This window comes from Marmota marmota, unplaced genomic scaffold, assembly GCF_001458135.2.
Source record: "Marmota marmota marmota unplaced genomic scaffold, marMar, whole genome shotgun sequence".
NCBI lineage: Eukaryota > Metazoa > Chordata > Mammalia > Rodentia > Sciuridae > Marmota > Marmota marmota.
Window position 1 is genome coordinate 26,814,717 of NW_025999968.1, and position 23,065 is coordinate 26,837,781.

The window sequence follows — 23,065 nt, forward strand, 5'->3', positions numbered from 1 at the left end:
TTCAGTATTTATTCTTCCAGAGAAAAATTTCTAGCATAACAATGTTAAGAGGCTATTCTTGGTTGTTGTAATGTCTGTATTGGATGGAAACTCCCCAAAAAGCCAGGATCTACACTGACCCGTCACCCCTTTATGGGGTACTTGTAGCTATAGCACAGATCACAGGATAATTAATGGAAGTTATAGTTCACTCCAATAACTTAAGATCTCATTACCAAAAGTGAAGTTTGATCCCTAATTTTGCCTACTCACTAAAAACTTCTCCCCAATGAAAAGAAATTATTGGCATATAGCTTTAAGAATCACATAAATGTGTATCTTTGAAATGAACTGAATGTGTCTTGAATCCTCATACATTTTCTTACCAGTCCCATCTATTTTGTCTTTGATCCAAACTCCTAAATGTTCGTGCACATATTTCTCTGTGACAACGTTGGGAAATACAGCAACAGGACTTCATTATTCTGTTCCTTCCTGTCATTATGGAAACCAGCCATCAACCTATGGAGTGATGGCAGGTAAGAAAAATTATCTTTGTATATGATATTGAATTGAGGGAAACCAATGAATTCTCTGGTCTTTTGGGAATGGTGACCAGTACATAACATAAAATTCTTCTGATATCTTAACCTTGAAATTTACTGGTAAAATCACCACTTATTGAGATGTTCCCTGATCTTTGATGTCCTCAGAGATCATAGAGGTCATATCTGATTGCTCTATTCTATATATACTCATAAACTGTTGTCCTTCTAAACTCTTATGTTTGCCTTGCATTTTTTAATTTGAAAATTAAAAAATCAAACTGCCATTTGACACCTGAGGCTATTGCGGGCTTGCCTTCAATATTTATACAGTAGCATTTAAATTTAAATGCAAATTAATTGAAATAAAATAAAATTTAAAATTCAGTTCCCTCAGGTACCCTAGCTACATTTTGGGTGCTCAGTTACCTCATGTGGCTACGGCTGCCATATCACACATAAGAGATTTGTTGAACATCTCCCTCACCACAGTATTTCTTTTGAACTATTTGGTCCATAAAGATTAATAAGATACTGTCTGAAAGCTGACAGTAATCTTTGAGGACTTTCCTGATAGCTATTTGGGGCTTTGGCCACCCTTTCTGAGATGCTTGAGAGTCTTAACTGAGAATGAAATTAATTAAGTTACATACTTATCTCTTCTGGATAAGTAAAGTATCACCATTTCAAGCATAATTGCTGATATACTTATGCTCATAGGAGCACATAGCATTTTTAAAATTTGAGTATTATTCATAGTATTTGGATTAATTTTGGCAAAATAATATGTGCAAGCAATTTGACTTCAATCTTCATTCCATGCCCATTGCCTGCCCTCCTCCTTCCCCCATTCTGTCTACTTTCCTCTATGGATCTTCCTCTCACTCCTTTATTTATTTATTTTTGATTGGAATTTTCTACAAATATGTACAGGTGAAATTATTCTTGATACATTTATATTTGTATGTAACACATTATTGTTAAATTCATTCTATATTTTTACCCTTTTCCCTTCTTTCCTCCCTCTCTCCCTCTGGTTCTTCTTCTACTCCACTGATTTACCTTATATCTTCATAATATCTGATCCCTTCCCTCACCACTTTCCTTCCCTTATTTTGCTAGCTTCCTAATATGAGAGAAAACATTTGACTCTTGATTATTAAATCTGGCTTATTTCACTTAGCATGATTTTTTTCCCATTTCCATCCATTTACCAACAGCTGTCATTATTTTATTCTTCTATATGGTTAAGTAGAACTCCATTGTGTGTATACCATAATTTCTTGATCCATTCATCTGTTGATGGGCATCTGGGTTTATTTAATAATTTTTCTATTATGAGTTGTGCTGCTATAAATACTAAAGTGTCTGCATCACTGTAGTATGCCAATTTTAGATCTTTTGGATAAATACTGAGGAATGGGATAGGTGGTTCAAATGGTGGTTCCATTCCTCGGTTTTGAAGAGTCTTCACACTACTTTCCATAGTGGTTGTATTAATTTGCAATCCCACCAGCAATGTATGAGTGTACTTTACAACCCACATCCTCATCAGAATTTATTATTGTTCCTTTTAAACTTGACAATCCTAATTCTGACTGAGAAGAAATCTTAGTGTAGTTTTGACTTGCATTTTCCTGATCCATAGTATAGTTTTTAAGGAAGATAAAAAATCTGGATAAGAGATCTCCTCATGAAAAAACTCATTACTCATTTTACGGCATGAGCAGATAAAAAATTTTAATTGATTAATACAAGGCACAATTTGTTGTGCACAAATTTTTATTTGTTGTTTATTTTATAAACAAATTGGTTAATCTTCCATGTTTATTTCTATAGCATGAAAAGAACTCTCATCAGTTATATTAAATAGAGACTCTGTGTGTGTGTGTGTGTGTGTGTGTGTGTGAGAGAGAGAGAGAGAGAGAGAGATGATACTGAGAAATTTTGGATGAAGGAATCATATATTTAACTTTGAAATATCTTTTAACTTATGTTTCATTATAATCTAGATAAAATTTGAAATGAAGAAACATCAATTTATGCCTATAATTTTGAAATAAAAAGAAATAATTTAATCCTCTATTCTTGAATTTCTTGAAACATCTCAGTTTAAGACTCAAAAACAGTTAAAACTTTAAAGTATTTCAGAAAAAGATTAGTTTTTTTTTTTTACATTCTGTCATATAACATTTCAAATAAACTAGCATCCTCACTTTTATGGTAAAATGAAGCCTGATGTGATTTCTAATAATTCAGAAATAGGGAAAGCCAAAGATACTCTTTGCCTTTAAGAACTGACCACTTATGACCCATGTCCTAAGTTAATCAGTGTTCATAGGTGATAAGAACAACCCTCCTCAGGGATGAACTACTTCCCATTATAAAATGATCAAATCTGTGCATTGAGCTACTGCAGTTGCAGGTGGACCGCTTTCTTTTCTCTTACAATATTTTGATTATGTAGATAGGAAATGACAAGCACATAGTTAGATGCTGCTGTCTCTTGGAGGAAAGTTCATTGAAGGTGATTTCTAGGAACCACGGGTTTACCTTTTGTTTCCCTCTTATTCCAGCACAGAAGCAATCCCTGCCCCTTGTTAGAAGACAGCACAAATGAAAAATTGGCCACAGACCAATAGCCAATAGTTTCTTGCCATAATACCTTCAGCTCCTTAATGATAACTCTTCCCTTCCACCACATCAAAGAGGGCCACTGCTGGCCCAATGGGTTTGCAGCTGGCCTCAAAATCCTAACATCCATACTGTTCCTGGGACTGGAGCCAACAGATTGGGTTCACAATAAAATTCCACAGGCAGTTCAGGTTTTGTGGGTACAAGTTCACTCAAGCAGACAGTTAACAAACTCTCTTTCACTAATCCCTTCTTCATCACAATTAAAAAGGAAAAGTCCCCTGAGAAAACCTTTTAACCAGATTCAAAACCTGTCTTAGGGGCAACAAGAGCAAAATTGTTAATTTGCAGGTATAATTGCGGCCTTAAAATTATTTTTTTCACTGAATGAAAAGCTCACTATGGCAAGCATACAGTTGTATTTGAATATTTCTGAGAGAGATATCATTAAAATGTGATATGCTTTATAATTTGTCAGAAAGTCTGTATTTTGACATTATACCCACCATTAGCATTTTCTTCATGGCAGATTAAACCTTAAAGAATCTATATTTTCATGCCTTCATTCTCAGAGAAGCAGCACAAATTGAGTCATAAAATACAGGAATTCATAAATAAGAAAAAAAGATATAAAATACATAATAGAAATCTGGTTGTTATTTGAATTTTCTGAAGCATTAGAAGGTGTGAATCAGCTACTTTCTCCCAATCCACAGACGCATCTTATCAACAACAAAGACAGATTGTGTCACATGCTCTGCATGAAAATGAAGCTCCAGAAAGAATTATATTTCAAAGGATGTGAAATTACTATTTTAATTTATTTATTTTATTACCTATACTCTGATGCTTTCATTTGAGCATTTTATTAAATTAGCTCACAGGAAGGGAAGAGCTACAGCTAATACTTTGTTAGTTTAGTATGGGGGATTTTAATCATCAGATGAATCCATTGTACCTCCTCGTTCAGGCACAGGCATAAACAGAATGACTAATTGGGAGCAAAAGCCACACCATTAACTAATTACTAACCTTGTTTAAGTCACATAGCACCTCTGAGCTTCAATCTTTCCATATCTATAAATCTAGCAGCAAAATTTGTACCCGACTCAACCTGCTTTCTGTTTTGATCTCTTCATATATTCTTGTTGCTAAAATTCCTTCTTCTGTTCCTTCACTTCTAACAATTTAGACGATTCAACAATCTACAGTGCAAATAACAGGAAACAGAGAAATATAAATGCTACTCCAATCTTTTCTAGATTAGCACAGAACGAAATATTAACAAAAATCTTTAACACTGATTCTTGGGTATCTGAGATTGTTTGTGTTCTCCAGCTTCTAAAGCAGAGTTTTGAAATTTAGCTCATTGGGACGTCACTCCTTCCTAGGAATTGAAGCAAATCAGCCTCCTGGCACTGAATATTAACTCTAGCTTGGATATAAGATGCAATGGAGAACCAAGAACTGGCATGATAGTTCTTGTTTTAAAGTTTAATTTTAAGAAGGAAGAAAGAAATATGTTAGGGAATTAACCAAAAGAATGAATATCCGTCCTCTTTTGATGAGAAGTGGATAATAAGGGAAAGGATAATTATGAATGAAAATGTCCTCCTCCTGACCTGAATTAATACAAGGGGCACCCAAAATTACTTCAACCAATGAGATGGGGAAAAAAGTCTACTTTCAAGTCCATCTCTTCATTAAAAAAAAAAAATGCTTTTTAAATTTCTTTTGTCCAGTCTGTTCTTTCCTCTCTCCCTCTCACCTCCTTCCATCTCTCCGCTCCTCTTTCATTTTGTTTTACCCTAAAGTGTTCCTATGGTTGTTCAGAATTATCCACTGTGAGGGAAGGAATAGTTCCAACGTCTTTTGCTTCTCAACCAATCACAAAAGGTCTTTCAGTAGCAGTAACGTGAAGTATTTTCCCTTTTAGACTACAAATTGGTGACCTTTTCCTGTCAGGAGCCAGACAGTAAATATCTTATGCTCTCTAGACTCTTGTTGCAAGTGCTTGATTTTGTCATTGTAGCAGGAGATCAGTCCCAAGCTACATGGGCATGGCTATGTTTCAATTAAACTTAATTTACAAAAACTGGCAGTGGACCCTGTTGCAAACAGTTGCATTCACCAGTGCAATAAAGGTGAAAAGATCAGAATTGGGATTTATGATTTGCTTTCAATTTTTATGCATGGGGAAAAAGATGGAATAAATAGAAATATTCAAATACATGTTTTCATGCATTTCTATGGCTAAGTAGTTGCTTCCCTCTCCACCCCCACCAAGCCCATAACCTGAGAAGTTGTCAGCTTCTGTCACATGTTGCAGAAGAACAATTTGCCCCATGCCATGGTACAGAATCAGTACCTTGCAAGGCAAGCCCTACCTCTGTCCTCCACTGCCTGCTTTAAAAGAGTTACCTCTATCCTTCACCTCTGCCATACAAAATTACATACAGAACAATTCAGAAGGGCTGTGGTGGCTTAATCTGCAATGTGAAGACATATTTAGGCTGTGGAGAGGATGAGAATGAGTCCGAGCTATTTAAATGTGTGCTTGTCTAGTGCACACTCTCTTTAGATCCTTTATCTAAAGACACAATGTTGCTTTATCAATGTTTCCAAAAATGTTTGTGAGAGATTTGCTGTGTAAGAATAGCACATCTTTTACTTTCTTTCTGCTTTTCTTCCTCAGTAATCCAGACTCAAAAAGATTTGAAAAATTTCTTGCCACATATACCATACCAATTACTCCCCACTTCCCTTAACTAGAGAAACACATGCTATAAATGGCATTTTGGTTGTACTTGCAACTACTATGCTGAATTGTGTAAGGTTAGTTCTAAGAAAACTGTTAGACTGATAATAATTGTGGAAACTTTTATATAACATAGAATAAAAATGTATTGCACATCATGTCTTTATTCTTACTTTGGATGCCAAACTGAAGCATAGTGTTTCTTATACACATTTCATGGACTTTGTTAAAATTTATTTTCTAAGTGTCCACTTCTTTGCAGTATTTATAATGTATAAACTACTTTTGAATATTCCTGGAAATAGGGATAATACACTTTTTTAATTAATTAATATTTTTGTCAGAAAGCTTTCGCTTAATGTAGCCAAACGTGTTTAAATGCAGGAAAACCCTTTAAAGGAAAGTCATTTAACTTACCTGAGTGCATACAGTTTGGAAAATAAACTAGGTAATTGTCTTGATGTAGTTTATTTGAGTGCTTAGTGGAATTCTGTTCTATTTACTATTGAATGGTTCATTGTGGAACTCGAAGAAAATTATTTAATTTCTTCTTAAATTTCCTAGATTTTAAATTTTGGGGGAAAATACATATTCTAACTCATTCGTTTGTGTAAGAATGAGGACCATTACCATGAGAAATAAGCCCAAAGTGTTGCATAGAAGATTTGCAGTAGTAAATGATTCTGATCTGAAAGACAAATTGAAAATAGTAATCAAAATTGCTAACAGATTCAGACCTTATGGTATGCTTAGGTAGAAGATACACAACAATTTAACTGGATAATTTTGGTTTGTAAATGCACACATTTTTCAAGACAAAACTAGTGTCTTCCAAATATTTTTCATACATATGAAGCAACCAAATTTATTTAATATCATTTTATTTAATCTCTCATTCGTATCTTTAATTTTCATTAGGAAATGATATATTCTACTGGATAAGGGTGCACTTACTTTATAATTACATGTTCTCATATAAATAAGTCAACACTTTGCTTAGTGATAATTTTATTCATTACATACTGATATATTAATCAAAGATTTATTTTTTACATTATTACTCATGTCTGATTTGTGAATATGTTTATGGGTTTATGGATTTTGTAAAGAGCATGAAGCCTTGATATATATTTCCACTGTTTTCAAGAACAATTATTGCACATATTTTATAATAATTTGTTTTTAAGTATTTGTACTCACAAGTTACTCAATATTTCTGTACCAAAATGTCTTGGTTATACATGTCATTTAAAATAAACAGAAATGAAATCTTTATAAAATAGTAATGTACCTATGAAGAAAGATTTTAAAAAGTATGTTGGAACTCATCTTATATGCCATACTGTCACCTATGCTCCTATATGGAGATAGATCCCTTTTTTCCTAATGAGGAATGGAGTTGGATAGCATTTTCTAAAATATCAGAACAGTGTATCATTTTTGTTCTCATTTAACAAACTAATCAATAGTTCATCATTTATGAGTGACTACCTTTAATATCTAGAATTGTATCTCCCTTGCCATTTATTTTTGATTTTCCTTAAATAATCACCAAGAAGTTATTCCATTCTATTGCATATTTTCCAAAAAGTTTGTTGACAACTTTTTAATAGAACTTGTAAAATCACCCTTTGTTGGACTGTTCATTCCTAAAATCTACTTAAACATATTAATGTATTTTAAGTTCTCATAATTTCTTTTACCTGTTTTTGTTTTTTTAAAAATATGATTATTTCCCAATTGAAATTAAACATTTACTAATTCTTTAAAAAGTGCAACTTATTAATATTGTAAAATCAATTTCCCAGTCACAAGAAAACTTGTGGCACAGCAGCTAGTTCAAAATGATTGGTGCCTCAATTTTACCCAGCACTAAAGATTATTTGTCTAATTAATTAAGAGGACAGAGATACAAACTCAGATTCTCAGGAATAGGTAAGAGAGAGAAGGGCAAAAAATATTGACAATCTTAAACTTCTGAGAGAATTTTAAAACATTTCTATTTTAATTATTTGCAGTCTCTTGCTACTTGCCTTTGACATTATTTCTGTTTTTGCTGCTCTGGAGAAGGTGAAGATAAAAAATTCCATTTCTACTGAGTTACTGTGACTCCTACTTTGGGAGGCTGGATGTAAGGTAACCTTGAGGAATTGAGACTGGCCAGGGAAGAATAAGGGGTTCTAACAGGCAAGACCCTGGCTTGTGTAAAAACAAGGGGGTAATAACCAATGGCCTGTGCTTTCCTCTGTTTGCTCACAGGTAGTTTAACTCCTTGCCTTTACAAGTTTCCTGATCACACCCTGGGTCATGGGTTTCCTGCCCTCCACCAGCCTCTCTTGGCAGAGGACACCACAGTCGCTGAATTCAAGCAAGAACTCAGGCGGAAGAGCAAACTGGTTGAAGAACCAATAGACATGGATTCTCCAGAAATTCGAGAGCTTGAAAAGTTTGCCAATGAATTTAAAGTGAGGAGAATTAAGTTAGGTATGTGTTAAGAGCAAGGATTGTTAATATGACAATCCTACTCTGTCACTGTGAAATTTCTTATGCTGTGTTCAAAAGTCTAAGACAGTTCTCATTGTACATCTCTACTGCAGATTTCAGTTAGTGAAACTATGAAAATCTACAAAAAAAACATTATTTCCATGTATAATAGCCAAAAAAAGTGTTTTTCTTTAATTTGTTTGGATTTTTTTTGTTGTTGTTGTTTGTTTTTTAAGTAAAGGTACTGTTTTAAAACTTATCTACCTCAAGATTAGTTTGGGAGTGCCCTTTTAATCTATATTTTATGTGAACTTTTGAATAGACCATAAATTCACATGATTAAAAATTTCTGCTTACCAATGTTGTTAGTTTCTCCTGTATTTTCCAGATATCTTGTGCATATATAAATTAGCACATATTCTTTGATGCAGTTTTATTTGGAAGAGTTTTGAGTTTTTTAGAGCTTTTTTCCTTGTATGGATCTGTTGACTTCCATTTTATAAAATATACTACAATGTATTCTACAAATCCTCTTCTGGTATAATTTAGGTTTCTTATCATCTGCTGTCAAAAACAATGCCTAACTTTAACAATGCCCACAGTTCTAACTTTAAATATGCATTTTATACCTATATAAATATATACATAAGAAAAATGTACAAAGGGACTTTCTGATTAAAAATTTTACTTGTAACAGATCTTTGTTGAACTAGTCTCCACAGAAATTGTACCAAATTTTACTACCACCAATAGTCTGTTTTGCCACCCTCACAATATAAGAAAATAGGTGTTAGGTGTTTTGTTTTGTTTTTTTCTTATTTCTTTTTGTTTTCTCTTTAATGGTATATCCTCAGCATCTAGAACAGTGACAAGAATATAAAGTCAATAATGGTTGAAAAATATGTTATTAATCTTTTATATCTTTCAAAACAAATAAGTAAAAATGACATCTCACGGTATTTCCCCCCACCCTTCTGTTTTTACAATGCTGGCGGTGGGGTGGGGGTGGGGGAGGAGTTGTACATGCTAGGCAAGCTCTCTACCACTGAGCTACATCCCCAATCCCTCTCATTTTAGTTTCATTTCAAATTTCTCCTTTGAGTGAGGCGTATTCTTTTACATATTTAATGCTCATTTGTATTTTGTTTTCTGGTGACAGTCTATTCAGAGCTATTGTTCATTTTCTATTGAAAAGTGTTTTTAACATAACAGCTATAACAATTAATTGTCATTAAAATTCATGAAGTAGTTTATTTTAAAAAGTAGAATGAAATGACAGTTTGAACCGCTGAACTTGTGAAATGAATCAGAGAATTTTATAATGATACTTATTGATGGCATCATATGTAGTCACTTTATAGGTATAGGTATATAGCTTTAGGCCCTGAAAATAATATGTAGTTACTAATGTAATAAACACAACAGTAGAAATCTTTATGACATTCATTTTCAGTCTTCTGTTTGTATTGCTGTGAATGTTTCAAATTACATGTTGATGGTTTATTTTAGCTTGTATTCTAGAAATGTTTGGGACAGTCAATAAGGATCTTTTGCTTGGAGACAGAAGCATTACCAAACAATATAATAAATGTGCTTGGATGTATGCATACAATGTATGATCATAACCTCATTATAGACATATTTTTAGGGAAAGTATACGTATTTCTTAGTTTTATTTGGTACTTTTCAACAATATAGTTTAATATTTCACTCATGTTTGGAGTTAAAATATCTATAACGTATTTTATGCATTATACTTGGTATATTAATGTTTTTTATCATATATCATCAGATATTTAATAATCATGATAAAAGATAAGAATATTTTTCTTATAAATTATTTATAATACATCCATCCAACTTGACTAAATATTACAAATGGTTGATGTTCCCATATGAATTTTTAAATTTTTTTTTTAGTTGTAGATGGACACAATATCTTTATCTATTTATTTTTATGCGGTGCCGAGGATCAAATCCAGTGCCTCACACATGCCAGGCAGGCACTCTACCACTGAGCGATAGCCCCAGCCCAGCCCTATATGAAATTTTTTGACTTTTAGAAAAAAGTAATTCATTAATTAACAAGGAATATTTTTTGAAGTACTGGACAATCCTATACTGATCCTCACTAAATAATTCTAAATTGTCAAAAATATATTATTTTTAAAAAGTAATAGTTGGCAAAGAAAGATGCACAAGTATTTGTGACAATGAACCAAAACTGATGCTTTTTAAAAAGCTGAAGCTAATGATTTTTATTGCCCTTTCACAGGATACACCCAAACAAACGTTGGGGAAGCCCTGGCAGCTGTGCATGGCTCTGAATTCAGTCAGACAACCATCTGCAGATTTGAAAACCTACAACTCAGTTTTAAAAATGCATGCAAACTAAAAGCAATATTATCAAAATGGCTGGAGGAAGCTGAGCAAGTAGGAGGTACTAAAGCTAAATCCCTGAAGACTGTGCTGAGTTTTAATCTAAAGTATTTACTGCAAGTGGGAGGATTAATGCTAAAGCAAGAGGCTTGAGGTTTTTCTCCCCTTTTCTCTTTGAGATGAAAAGTAAACATCTTGTTACATCACAAAAAGAGACAGGAAGGAAGGGAGGAGTAAAGGAAGGAAGGAGGGAAAGAAGGAAAGAAGAGGGGGAAGAACAGTGCAAAGAAAGTAAAGAAGTCAATTTATTGAAGACAGAATAAGCTATATAAGGAAAACTTTTAGATAATGTGACATCAGAATGAAGTGGTAAAATATCTGAACACACCCAGATGTTTTACCTCTGTGCTCCACTGACTTAACAGTACATGAATACCTTTACAACCTAAAATTGGTATATGCAGAGCATTTGTACACACCAGTCTTCCAAATAAATAACATAAGGAATTTCTCAATGAGTAATTTAACATTTTTTACACGTACTAATGTCAATGCTGGATATAGAGCAAGGTTTGAATATACTTATAGTAATGTTTGAACAAAAGTAAGGTGGAGATATGATTTGCAAAAAAATTATATTTGCAAAGTTACTATTTGTTTCAACTTTTTTAAAAAAATGGAATGTAAAATAAAATGGCAAAGACTGCAAAAATTGAAGACAAAAATGAAAAGTAATTTTATTTTTCATTGCTTCATGAAGAAAATAAGAAATCCAAATATGATAGTTATTTTCTTTTAAATTGACTTTTTGTAATTATCTCTCTTTTCCACATTATAGCTTTGTACAATGAAAAAGTGGGAGCAAATGAAAGGAAAAGGAAACGGAGAACAACTATAAGGTATTCCTTTGCAATATTATTATAGGGAAAAAAAGATATTTTACAAATGGAATCATCATTTTAATATAATGTAGGCACAACATAACATACATATAAAATAAATAAAATTGAAGAAAAAAAGATAGATTATAAAACAATTTAAAAACTTAATAGTGAGCGATAGAGAGCTGGTAATTTTTAACAGTTCATGAAAAATATATATTGTTTGATTAAAAAACATTTTAGTTTCAGAAATTTTGGATAAAAACAAAAACCAAATAGTCACTTCTAAGAAAGTTCTAAGAGAACTTTTGTAGAAAATGTACTTGCTCTGATAGGACAGTTTCTATCTGACTAAAAATAACAAAACTAGCCATTTCAGTGTATTTCAGTCTAGTATTTCTGTCTTTAACATTGAATATGACATCTTGCATTTCAACCCCAAAAGATTTTTTTGTTTTTTGTAATTTATGTGGGGCATACATATAGAAAATGATAGAAGGCAGGTTTTGCTTCCATTGGTTAGTTGTTCACAAGATATTTTGTTTATTAAAAATAACCCAAACAATTTGGAGGAGGGGGATATTTACAAATGCCTATTGTTCATTTCCTTTTTCAAGATTTTGGTGCCCTCCTGTGGCAATAAATGGAACAAACATAGAAAAGCTGGGACCCTCATTTATTTTTTTCCTGAGGCATCAGTAATGCTCTCTGGAATACAATAAACAACTAAATGTTAACAAAATGTATTTTGTATTTACAAGTGTTTAACCTTAGAGTTCTTTTTTCATATCAATATGTAAGAAATTCAACTTGATTTTGTTCTTCCAAAAAATTCACTAAAATCAACATTATCTCACTCTCATCCCTACTGCTCCATCCCAGTATTGCTGCTAAAGATGCTCTGGAGAGACACTTTGGAGAACAGAATAAGCCTTCCTCTCAGGAGATCATGCGGATGGCTGAAGAACTGAATCTTGAGAAAGAAGTAGTAAGAGTTTGGTTTTGCAACCGAAGGCAGAGAGAAAAGAGAGTAAAGACAAGTCTGAATCAAAGTCTATTTTCTGTTTCTAAGGAGCATCTTGAGTGCAGATAAGAGTTCCTATTGTGTGACAGCCATATTTTCCTTACTGTTTTTCATTTTGTTCTCTTTCCCAACAAAAATAGAAATTAGGTACGTGGTTGACTTCAAATTTATTTTATATCAATAACTTATGCAGTTGTTTTTTTTAAATGAATTCAACAATTTAAATTATATTATTTTCTTTAAAATAATTATTCTCAGAAGCTACAATGTACATTGTAAACAAAAGATACTAATAGAAAAAAATAAGACTGCACACACACATAGACATCAGTTTGTATGTTTTTTTGTTTGTTTTAGTTTGAAACTTTTATTAAGCCAGGTTATTAGCTTTGTAATTTTTAATTGGTAATATATGTAAGGAATATGATCAGGGAAGAGCCATTTAGAAGATTCATTAACATTGATTAATGAATTGGTTCTGCTGATCAGCAGAGATGTCTTAGAATTTTATTACTCCATGTAGGAATAAATTCAATCAGAACTGATGCCTTTGAATCTAATATTTATGGCATAGAACCCACATAAATCCTTCAAAAGAGATGTATAGAAACACTATGTAAAACCTTTTGATTTTCCCCAAACATTGGCTTTTTGATGTTCAGCTACAGAAAATACATGGGCTAGGAGTGTTGCTCAGTGGTAGAACACTTGCCTAGCATAACAGGTTCTGGGTTTGATCCCCAGCACTGCCAAATTTTTTTTTTCTCTGTGTGTGTGTGTGTATACATTTTTAAGCTATATATAATTGAGCCCCAAACCATTAGTCTGTAAGCTGCAACAGGGCAGTGAAGGTATCTGGCTTGTTTGCTGTTATTTCTCCAGTGCTTGGAAGGTATTTGCTCATAATAGCATGTAATTTTTGTTAATAAAGGGATGTACTGTTAACAATGGCTACAAACATGAAGGGTGCTGTCTAATTTAAAAACTAAATCTATTTTTGAGATCTCACAATCCTGAACATTATCAGGGTTCCTATAAAAAAGACAGTCAATTGGTTAGAATCTGATTTATTATTAATAACAAAGTTTGATATTTGGCTTTTCAATTTCAGTAATTGTATCTCAAAGAAGACATTTATTTAACTTTTAAAAATTAACTTCTTTGAACTTGCAAGTAGAAGCAAACTGTAATATAATATAAATCTAGAATAGTCCATTTTTTGGGCATTTTGAATGTCTGCTGGCAATGTTACCTAACTTATTTTATATAACAATCTGGAAATTGTTGACATAGAATGCTTACTTAATAAATTATTCTGTACAGCCTCCCCTCCTATTTTTATATTATTAATCACTTAGAATAAGATCCTTTTATAGCTCATATATGTATATGCACAAATAATCCACAACCTTAATCTTACTAATAAACATAGATATGTTACCAAGAAGTTTTTGCATTTTAATTATACATCTGCTGGTAACTTATGATCCAACCAAGCTGAAACACACATTTAGCACCTAATAAGTGTTAGATTTTATGCTTTTATTCAAGAGTAAATTCCAAATTATTCAGCCCTAAAGGTATTTTCTTTGTAGGTAACTCAGTATTTGTCACCTATGTAAAAACCACATAGAGGAAGAGATTTTATAGTTTTCAAAAGAATCATCGTATGTATATATGAACACATATATATATATGCAAAATTACATATATGTATTTTGAAAACTTAAAATAGAAACATAATGCAATATGAAATTAGATCAATGTTTTTGCATTTTAATTATAGATCTGCTGGTAATATTTAACATGACTTACTTTATATAATATAAACAAGATTTTATACACATCCACCCACACCCACTTTCTAATCATAAATTCATCCATAAGATCATACTTTTCAAATTAAGGTAAAACCAGCACTGTGAACTAATTTTTACCACTCCCCCGCAAAAAAAAAAAAAAAAAAAGCAATTATCTTGAAGGAATACTTGGTATGTCTTTAGGAATTCAGTGCATTCATCCATTAAACTAGAAAGGTCTGTTAATTATGCTGATACATTAAGCTTTACTTAGAGATTGTTGACAAACTGATTCATGTAACTTTCCATTTTTTGGAAAGGATTTATCTACTCAAAGAAATGTTTTTAGCATTGGGGGATGGGAAGGTGTGTGCATTTCAAGTCCTTGAGGGACCGTGGAAGGTATTTTGGGGTGTCTGAAATCAGATTTCACAATACTTAGGTTTGCTTTTTTAAAAAAATTTTATTTGTTGTTTTTAGTTATACATGACAGGAACTCAATTCAATTGACTCAAGGAACTAGGGTTAGAAGAATGGCTGATAGAGAAGATATAAGAAGGCTGATCTTTTTCTGCAGCTGAGAAACTTTTTTGTGCAGAGTAGCGGCATCAAAGAAGAAAGTCACTCCTTTTCATACTGGGACAAATCTTGTTTTGACATAGAAGTATCTAAAATAGTGGAATATATTTAAATTAGGTCCACAAGCATCAGGCTAGAAGTGGGGCAAGTGGATGTAGGGAATGTACTTTTGGCCAAAGGGGGAGTACAGGCTCCTATTGGCATTCAAATGGGAGTAACAAAATATAAAATCACAGTGTGGGTCAAATAACACAAAGCTCATATAGATGGCTGGCTTCCTACTCCCGTTCTATAGTGTCAAAATCCTGAGGCCCTTTCCACTAGCTCCTGCCATAACCAGGCACTCATCTTAAGAGTATAAAGTACAGTCTGTGTAACACAATCATCCTGACAGATGGTCATTTTGTTTCCTAATACCAGGTGTTATCATCACGTGTACTGACATTTTCATACCCCCACATTCCAGTTCTCTGGTACTCTCAAATCTCCTCCATCCATGACATTTACATCTGGTAACAAAATGTGACATTGCACTGCTTCCCATTTGGTACCAGAGATTTTGCTGTTATTATTCTGCCCTCTCTATTGGCAACCCCTTGCAGCTTGAATATAAATGTTTAAAAAAAAAAAAAATCCTATTACCAAGTTACAGAGAACAGGGTTTAAAAAATAAATAATCAACAATCATTAAGCTCAATCTATAAAATATCTTGCTCCTCAAAGGTCCAAAATGAACTTTCAATATTTCGTAAAAGATAGAGTAACATTACAAATTTATTGTGATCATAAATATGCCACCCAAAGCATTTTATATATGTAGCCAAGTCAGAATGGAGTATACTCTGTTTTGAGTCCAAAATTCTGTGGTATCCACATTTAACAGAAATGAAAGCAATCGCAAGAATTATGAGCTTAAATATAAAACTTAAAATTTAGTCCTTGGAAACTCCAGTAAGAGATTATCAGAATAATTTAACATGAAACCACCACTTCTTAGGCTTACTCCATTCACAAACATCAATCCTGTACCAAATGCTAATTCTTAAAAAGACAATTTGTTTTGTTGTGAAAATGTTATGTAGCAGAGTTTTCCACTTTCCTTCCAAGAAAATAATAAAAAGCACTCTTTTGAAAATTACCAAACATCATAAGAATTCTAATTTTAGCAGAAGCCAAAAACAGAGTAAAAGAGAGTTTTTTTTAAAAAAGGATAACAGTAATAAATCTTTATTCAGTTTTTTTTAACAAAATAGTTTAAAAAAACCAAAAGCCCACACATGTAAACAAGAAATTAAAGTTAAATGGCATTATTATGTACATTCAAGAACCAAAACATGTTCTGGGTCAACATTCCATAATCCAGTAAATTATTTTGACTCATCTCTCTTCAGGGAAATTGTGAATATGTTCTTAGTAAACACAGTATAATTGATGGATTCTAAACTTAGATGGCTTAGTTTTCTGTTCCTTCCACAATCCACACAGTACATGTCTACTAGTCCTAAAATGTGACTTTGCCAACATCAGGCCAAATGTCCACCACCCCAAATCCACCAAGTTATACATAAACAACTCCAGAGTTTTTGTGGTTGGATGTGTCAGAATCCATATATTGTAACATTATTTTCAAAACTAACCAAATTAAAAATTCTAACTATTGTTCTCTTATTCTCTGTATACATAAAATACCATAGCAATTACACCTCAGAGAATGCTAACATAGTAATACACATATAGGCAATCATTTCTGACAAAGTTGTTTATTTACCACCAACCCACCCAAAAAAAGTTAAGATTTTATTTTAAAAGTTTAGGTCAAGTATTGTCATAGTAGTTGTACAGTTGTACTTCATTAAGAATAATGCCTTCAATTTAGAGTATACATTAGAATATACATTAATTCAATTTAAATTAAACAGAAACTAAGTTACATGGAGAAAATCTCAGTTCTTGGAAGAAAGACAAAAATATACTATGGATTACTATGAAGCATTATGAATTCAGTGTCTTTGTTTCTATTATATTTAGTTCACTTTCATAAGACAGCCTGCAAAACTGTTACAAGAGGCCTCAATTTTTAGTTTAAAATGAAATTCTTTTCTGCCAGGTAAAATAATTTAAAGATGAGCACAATATGTTTGTGCTGTTTAAGGCAGGTCCCAAGCACATTTTGAAAGGTAATAAACTTACCAACTAGAATGCTCTCCCAAAGGAAAAAAAAAAAGGAAAACCTCATGGCAGTTTTAAGACAGATGTTGAAACAGCACTGTTCTTTTTGATCATTTAAAAATAATTTGGCAGATGAACTGCCTATGGTCATAACACATAATCATTTACAAAGGACAAGCAACAGATACAGAATTAACGACATACTTTTAATATTTTTACAAGTCTCTTTCCTTAAGTTGGTGCCTAGTGGCATTTAACAAGAATTTTGTATTCAGTGTAAAAAGATTTAGAACATAAACAGACACTAAGTAATAGTTATAATTTCTCTATGCCATGCAGAAAAGAAATCCAGTTTTACACATCATCACTCCTAAATAGTTCTAATTAAAATTCAAACTGTTTCCATTTTTGCATCATTGTTATTCTTTGGCAAGACTCAAAATGGCCATGGGTTAGGAAACAACTGTTCACTCATGGTTTTCATTTTTGCAAAATAAATGTGTTTTTGTAAAAGGAATCTGCACTGTGCTTGCTTTATACTAAATCAGTACACAAAAATATCATGACTTTTTAATTAATCTACTCCTAAGGCTTTGAGTTGCCGTTCAATCTCTTCATCGGAGATTGTAGCCTTTGAAGTAGAGGCAGATGGTAAACTTCGGGCAGCTGATGGAGCTTTGGCCATCTATAATAAAGAAACAAAAAGAGAAAAAAAAATGTTCATTTGCAAACTCTTGGGTAAGAACATAAGGATAAGCTGCAAAGTAATTTACTTTTGAAGCAAATATAAAAACATGTTAACACTAATGGACAACCTAAAACAATGAACAAAAGTGGCCAAAACTATTTTCATCTAAGAAAAGAAGATGTTCATACCTTTCCAGAGATTTCAATTCCAATTTCATCAAGAACTTGATTCACAATATCCTGGCTTTCTTCTTCATCATCAGAGCCATCAAAGATGTCATCAAGTGTGTCGTTGACTTGGTGGAGGGAGGGGGAATAAAACAAAGCTGTTACTTTCAAACAGATTTCAGATCAGTTTCACATTTTTAGAAGATAGTCCAACTATGTGTACATATTTTTTACATTACAGAAGGCAAATTTAGGTCAACCAATGAAAGACAAAAGTCATTTTGAAATGTCAGTGAAGTATACTGATTAACACATTTCTAAACCACTAAATTTAGAATAATGTTCATATCTAGAAAAATTATCCTATAATGAAATAGTTCTACTCTGATTTTCTAAAAAATCTTATCTTTAGGGCTGGTGACATAGCATAGTGGTAGATTGCTTGCCTAATACATGAAGGCCCTAGCATGGCAAAAAAGAAAAAAAAATTTAATAAAAACAATTATATCTTTAAACAAAACCCCGTGATATTCACAAGGCTTAAGGTCTTTAAATATGATCCACAAATTGTGAGCTGCTAGCTGTTAAACCTAACCAGGAAAAAATATACAAGAATCAAATAACCTGTTAGTATGTGGGTGATAATTTACTCTTTTTATACCTATATCATATTTTTCTATTTTTAAGTATACTCTCAATACATAGGCAGAATATTCTAATAGGGTCAAAGGTTCAATAGTTTACTGAATTTGTCCAAAGAATAATGTCCAATTTAACATTTCAAAATTATTACTGCTGTAATCCTTGATTTTTTTTCCCTTCCCTGCCTAAAATATTTATCAAATGCCTTCTACATAGAGGGCAGCATGCTGAGTTGAGGGGAAGGAATGTTTAAAGTCCTGGGATTATGTCTCATTTATCTTTGACACTGACATGTAGTACAAATACAATGGAAAACTGGAGAAAAATAAAGATCTTAGGTAGTTTATTCTTGAGTAGGAAACAAAATACATTATAGTACATGGAGAAATAGATGCTTATATAGTTTCAGAGGGAAACTATATACATTCAGCTAAAAGGAATACGTGAATGACAATCTTAGAAGCATGCCTAAGGTTTGACCAAAAAGAGATGCAGACATGTGAAGCAGTAAGAACACATACAAAGAAGAGTAAATTTTTCAGTTTGATTGGGATTCAAGGTACATGAATAGAAAAGGGCAAGATGAAAAATATTAAAGTGGTGGGCCTCTAATAGTACCTCAGAGGAAAGACAGGTAGTGTAGGCTGATCTCCTTGAAACCACCTTGATAAGTGGCTCTTGGTAAAAGACAAAATATCTGCTACTGAAACAATCCTCTTCTACTGAAACAATGCTCATAGCAGAATGTCCTCTAGGATAGTAATAGCGACAAACCTACAACCTGTGGGCTTATGATCCATGGATCCTGGAAAATGCCATATGACCATTAAACATCTGCGGAATTAACATGTTGGAGTTATTTCATAATCTAAATGCTCCTCTTCAACACAGGATGATAAGCAATTTTATCTGCCGCATTATCTATTATTCTATATGATTACTGATCAGAGATCTTGTGTCTGAGATAGGAAAAATAGATACAGAGAATCATTTGTGATTCCAAATCTTCTCCCTGCTTGGCCTGTATTACTCTCAGCTGCTTATATCCTTGACATCAATAATAAAGCTTGATACTGGTTATGATTTCTGGTCTGTATGAACATGATTTGAAAAGCTGATTTTTTGTGTGTGTTAATTCAACAGTACAAAATTGGATAAGGCTCAAAAGCTAATGGATAAGAAAAAAAATCATAGACTATCATCTCTGAAGAAACAGAGTGAACATTTTTAAGACATGAATTAGTACCAGTTGTTCCTTTCAGTATCCATTCAACTTTTGGGAAAAGGTATTTTACTTCTCTGGAGTTCAATATTGTCACTGGCAAAATAAAAGAGCTTCACTGGAAAATTGGTTTTGATTTATGATTTATTATTTTGAGGGTGTTACTTTGTGATAAATAGGAAGTCACTGAAAGAATCTGTCAAGCATACCCTAGAGGTAAACTTCTGTGCTACCTGGATGGTGGGAAGTAATAGGGAATGGGAAGCCCAGGTCTGAGTTTTTAAGGGCCTGAATAAAGAAATGTTTGAGAAATAATGAAAAAAGGGATAGATGAGAACAAACACAGAAGTATAACCAGGGATTAACAGAGAAGAATCCTTTCAGAAAAGGCATGACAAAACTAATCAAAGACATAATGAAGATTTCCCAAAGACCTTGTTTCTAAAACTTGAATGTGGACAACTTTTGGAACAACATAGCAATAAATTCTCATTCAAAAAAGATACATTCGTTTCCACTTTCAATGTATCTTTGGTGAAAATTTTGTTAATGTACTTTATTTACTAATCTATTGAAAAAACAACCATAAATTACTGCTTTACTTTGTACTGATTTTCAAAGTACTAAAATACTAATGGAAACAACTGTGATAGATACGATAGATAAATAAGGGCTTGATTCTTTTCATTATAGCTTAATGGAAAAGTTAATTCCTCTAAGATTTGCTCACACCTGTGTCATCACCGGAAATCACATGCAAATTTGTTAGATACTATGATCATTATATAAATGATAATTCTCTCAGTCATTAGACAATTACTAAAATGTTTCAAGAGCCTCGAAAAAAAAAACTACATTTTCAAAGTAAAGGCATGAAGTACAAAATAAAAAAAGGTCTGGACCTATCAAAGATACACATACAGTATCATTATACCCTTGGAAAAAATTTGATGCTCTGAAAAAAAATCCTACAGCAACAGTGAATATGAAAACCCTAGCAATTTAAATAGATACTGTTTTATACATCAAATGCTGTCGAACTAAAATGCTGGCAGATATGCAGAGTCAAATCAGCATATCCCTACATAGTTGTAAAATCACCAAGAAATATTTTTCCAAAACAGTGGTGCACATTTTTGACATATGAGTAATGATTCAATATTGACCAGGGAGTTGTAAGGAGTTACTCATCCATTTTTGACAAAATAAAATTGGTGTGGTCTTTCTGTGAAGAATTTGGTACTATAAACCAAATGCCTCATAAAGCTTAGTCAATACTCTTAAGAAGATTAAAAAAAACACATATATACACACATATACACTTACAAAGAAGAAAACTAAATGTAAATGACATTCTGTGAAAGAAAAGAAAAAAAAAACGGTTCCATTAATTCTACCTCTAATACATATATCTCTTTTATGGTATGACAGAATTTATATAATTCTGAAACTACCTAACTTACCCAACACTTATTTTATTCACAATTTTTTGGGTATGATAATCAATAAAGTAAGACTGTTAAAGCCAATATATAATAGAAATATGGTTTGACATCTTATATTTATCCCTCAGTTATACAGTAAGAGTTTTGTGCCTTGAACACTGCCAATATAAATGTATATTGAAGTTATGAAAATAAACATTTATATAGTTGCTCTATCATTCCTTGTTTCCTCATTTGTGCCTTCATGTATGAGAATATGAGACTGCTAGCAAATGCACAGGGCTAATTCAAAGATGGGAAAATTGTACATTTCATCATAACTTCCTGAAACTTACTCATTTCTTCAGTCATTTCCATTTTCATGTTTTCCTTCTGGAAATTCTGCATTGTTTGTAATGTCTTTTGTGGATCCATTTTCTTGTTAACTGCCTGCATTGTCTGTAAATATATAAAAAGATTAATGTTAGCAATTATGAAACAATTATGAAACTTTTACCATGGAGTGCCAGGCCACTGTGGTACATGTCCGTAATCCCAGTGACTTGGAAGGCTGAGGCTGGAGGATCACAAGCTCATGGCCAGCCTCAGCAACTTAGTGAAGTGAGGCCCTAAGCAATTTGGTGAGACCCTGTCTCAAAAACAACAACAACAACAACAACAACAACAACAAAAACAGTTGGGGTTGTAGCTCAGTGGTAAAGCACCTCTAGTTTTTTGTTTTGTTTTGTTTTTTAAGAGAGAGAGAGAGAGAGAGAGAGAGAGAGAATTTTTTAATATTTATTTTTTAGTTTTCGGCGGACACAACATCTTTGTATGTAGTGCTGAGGATCGAACCCGGGCCGCACGCATGCCAGGCGAGCGCGCTACCGCTTGAGCCACATCCCCAGCCCAGCACCTCTAGTTTTAATCCACAGTACCAAAACAGAAAATTTTTACCATGAAATAAATCTAGGGAAAGCACATCACACAATCACATATACATAGGCTTTTAAAAAATACATACTCTGACATTCTAAAACACAGTGTTAACTATTCTAGAAAAAAACGGAATAGTCATTTAAAAACCACATTTTTAACATCTACATAATAAAGACCAGTGCAAACTACTTCATCTGAATAGCAGGCAAAAATTATATAGCAAAAAAATTATCAATATAAAACTTATTTCTATTCTAAAGGGAAAACTAAATTGACCTTACATGGTGTTGTGGTTTAGATGTGGTGTCCTCAGCCACAAAAGCTCACATGTGAGACAATGCAAGAAGCTTCAGAGAAAAAGTGATTGGGTTGTGAGAGTCTTAACCCAATCAATGAATTAATCCCTTGGTAGGGATTAACTGAGTGGTAACTGAAGGGGTAGGGTATCACTGGAAAGGTGGGAATTGGGGGGTGGCTATGGCATATATATTTTGTATCTGGAGAATGGAGACTCACTTTTTCTGCTTCCTGATAACCATGACATGAGCTGCTTCCCTCTGCCACCCTCTCCCACCATGATGTTCAGCCTCACCTCAAGCCCAGAGGAATGGAGCCAGCTTTCTATGGGCTAAGACCTCTTAAACTGTGAGCCCCCAAATAAACTTTTTCTCCTCTAAAGTTGTTCTGGTTAGATCCTTTAGTCACAGCAGTGAAAAACATGTGGCAAGTAGGTCATATTTAAATTTAAAAGA

At 32.9% G+C, this 23,065-nt stretch overlaps 2 protein-coding genes across 2 annotated transcripts in view; one reads left to right on the forward strand and one right to left on the reverse strand.

Moving 5' to 3' along the window:
- Positions 1-276: 276 nt before the first annotated feature.
- Positions 277-14,119, forward strand: Pou1f1 (POU class 1 homeobox 1). The gene is made up of 5 exons (XM_015478416.2): positions 277-518; positions 8,176-8,400; positions 10,676-10,840; positions 11,618-11,678; positions 12,543-14,119. The coding sequence occupies exons 1-5, from the start codon at positions 335-337 to the stop codon at positions 12,751-12,753; spliced, it is 846 nt and encodes a 281-aa protein (XP_015333902.2). The 5' UTR covers positions 277-334; the 3' UTR covers positions 12,754-14,119.
- Positions 14,120-16,806: 2,687 nt separating this feature from the next.
- Chmp2b (charged multivesicular body protein 2B) overlaps positions 16,807-23,065 on the reverse strand; it is a 32,748-nt gene continuing 26,489 nt past the window's right edge. Inside the window, exons 4-6 of the mRNA XM_015478641.2 lie at positions 21,731-21,833; positions 18,108-18,214; positions 16,807-17,916 (exon numbers count right to left, since the gene is read on the reverse strand). Of these exons, the coding sequence (XP_015334127.1) occupies positions 17,806-17,916; positions 18,108-18,214; positions 21,731-21,833 (321 nt within the window). The 3' untranslated portion in view covers positions 16,807-17,805. The remainder of the gene's footprint in view (positions 17,917-18,107; positions 18,215-21,730; positions 21,834-23,065) is intronic.

Coding starts and splice junctions, on each gene's coding strand:
- Pou1f1 (XM_015478416.2), top strand. CDS start 335: ATGTGTCTTGAATCCTCATACATTTTCTTACCAGTCCCATCTATTTTG. Junction 10,841..11,617: donor GGAAGCTGAGCAAGTAGGAG/GTACTAAAGCTA, acceptor TCCACATTATAG/CTTTGTACAATGAAAAAGTG. Junction 11,679..12,542: donor AAACGGAGAACAACTATAAG/GTATTCCTTTGC, acceptor GCTCCATCCCAG/TATTGCTGCTAAAGATGCTC.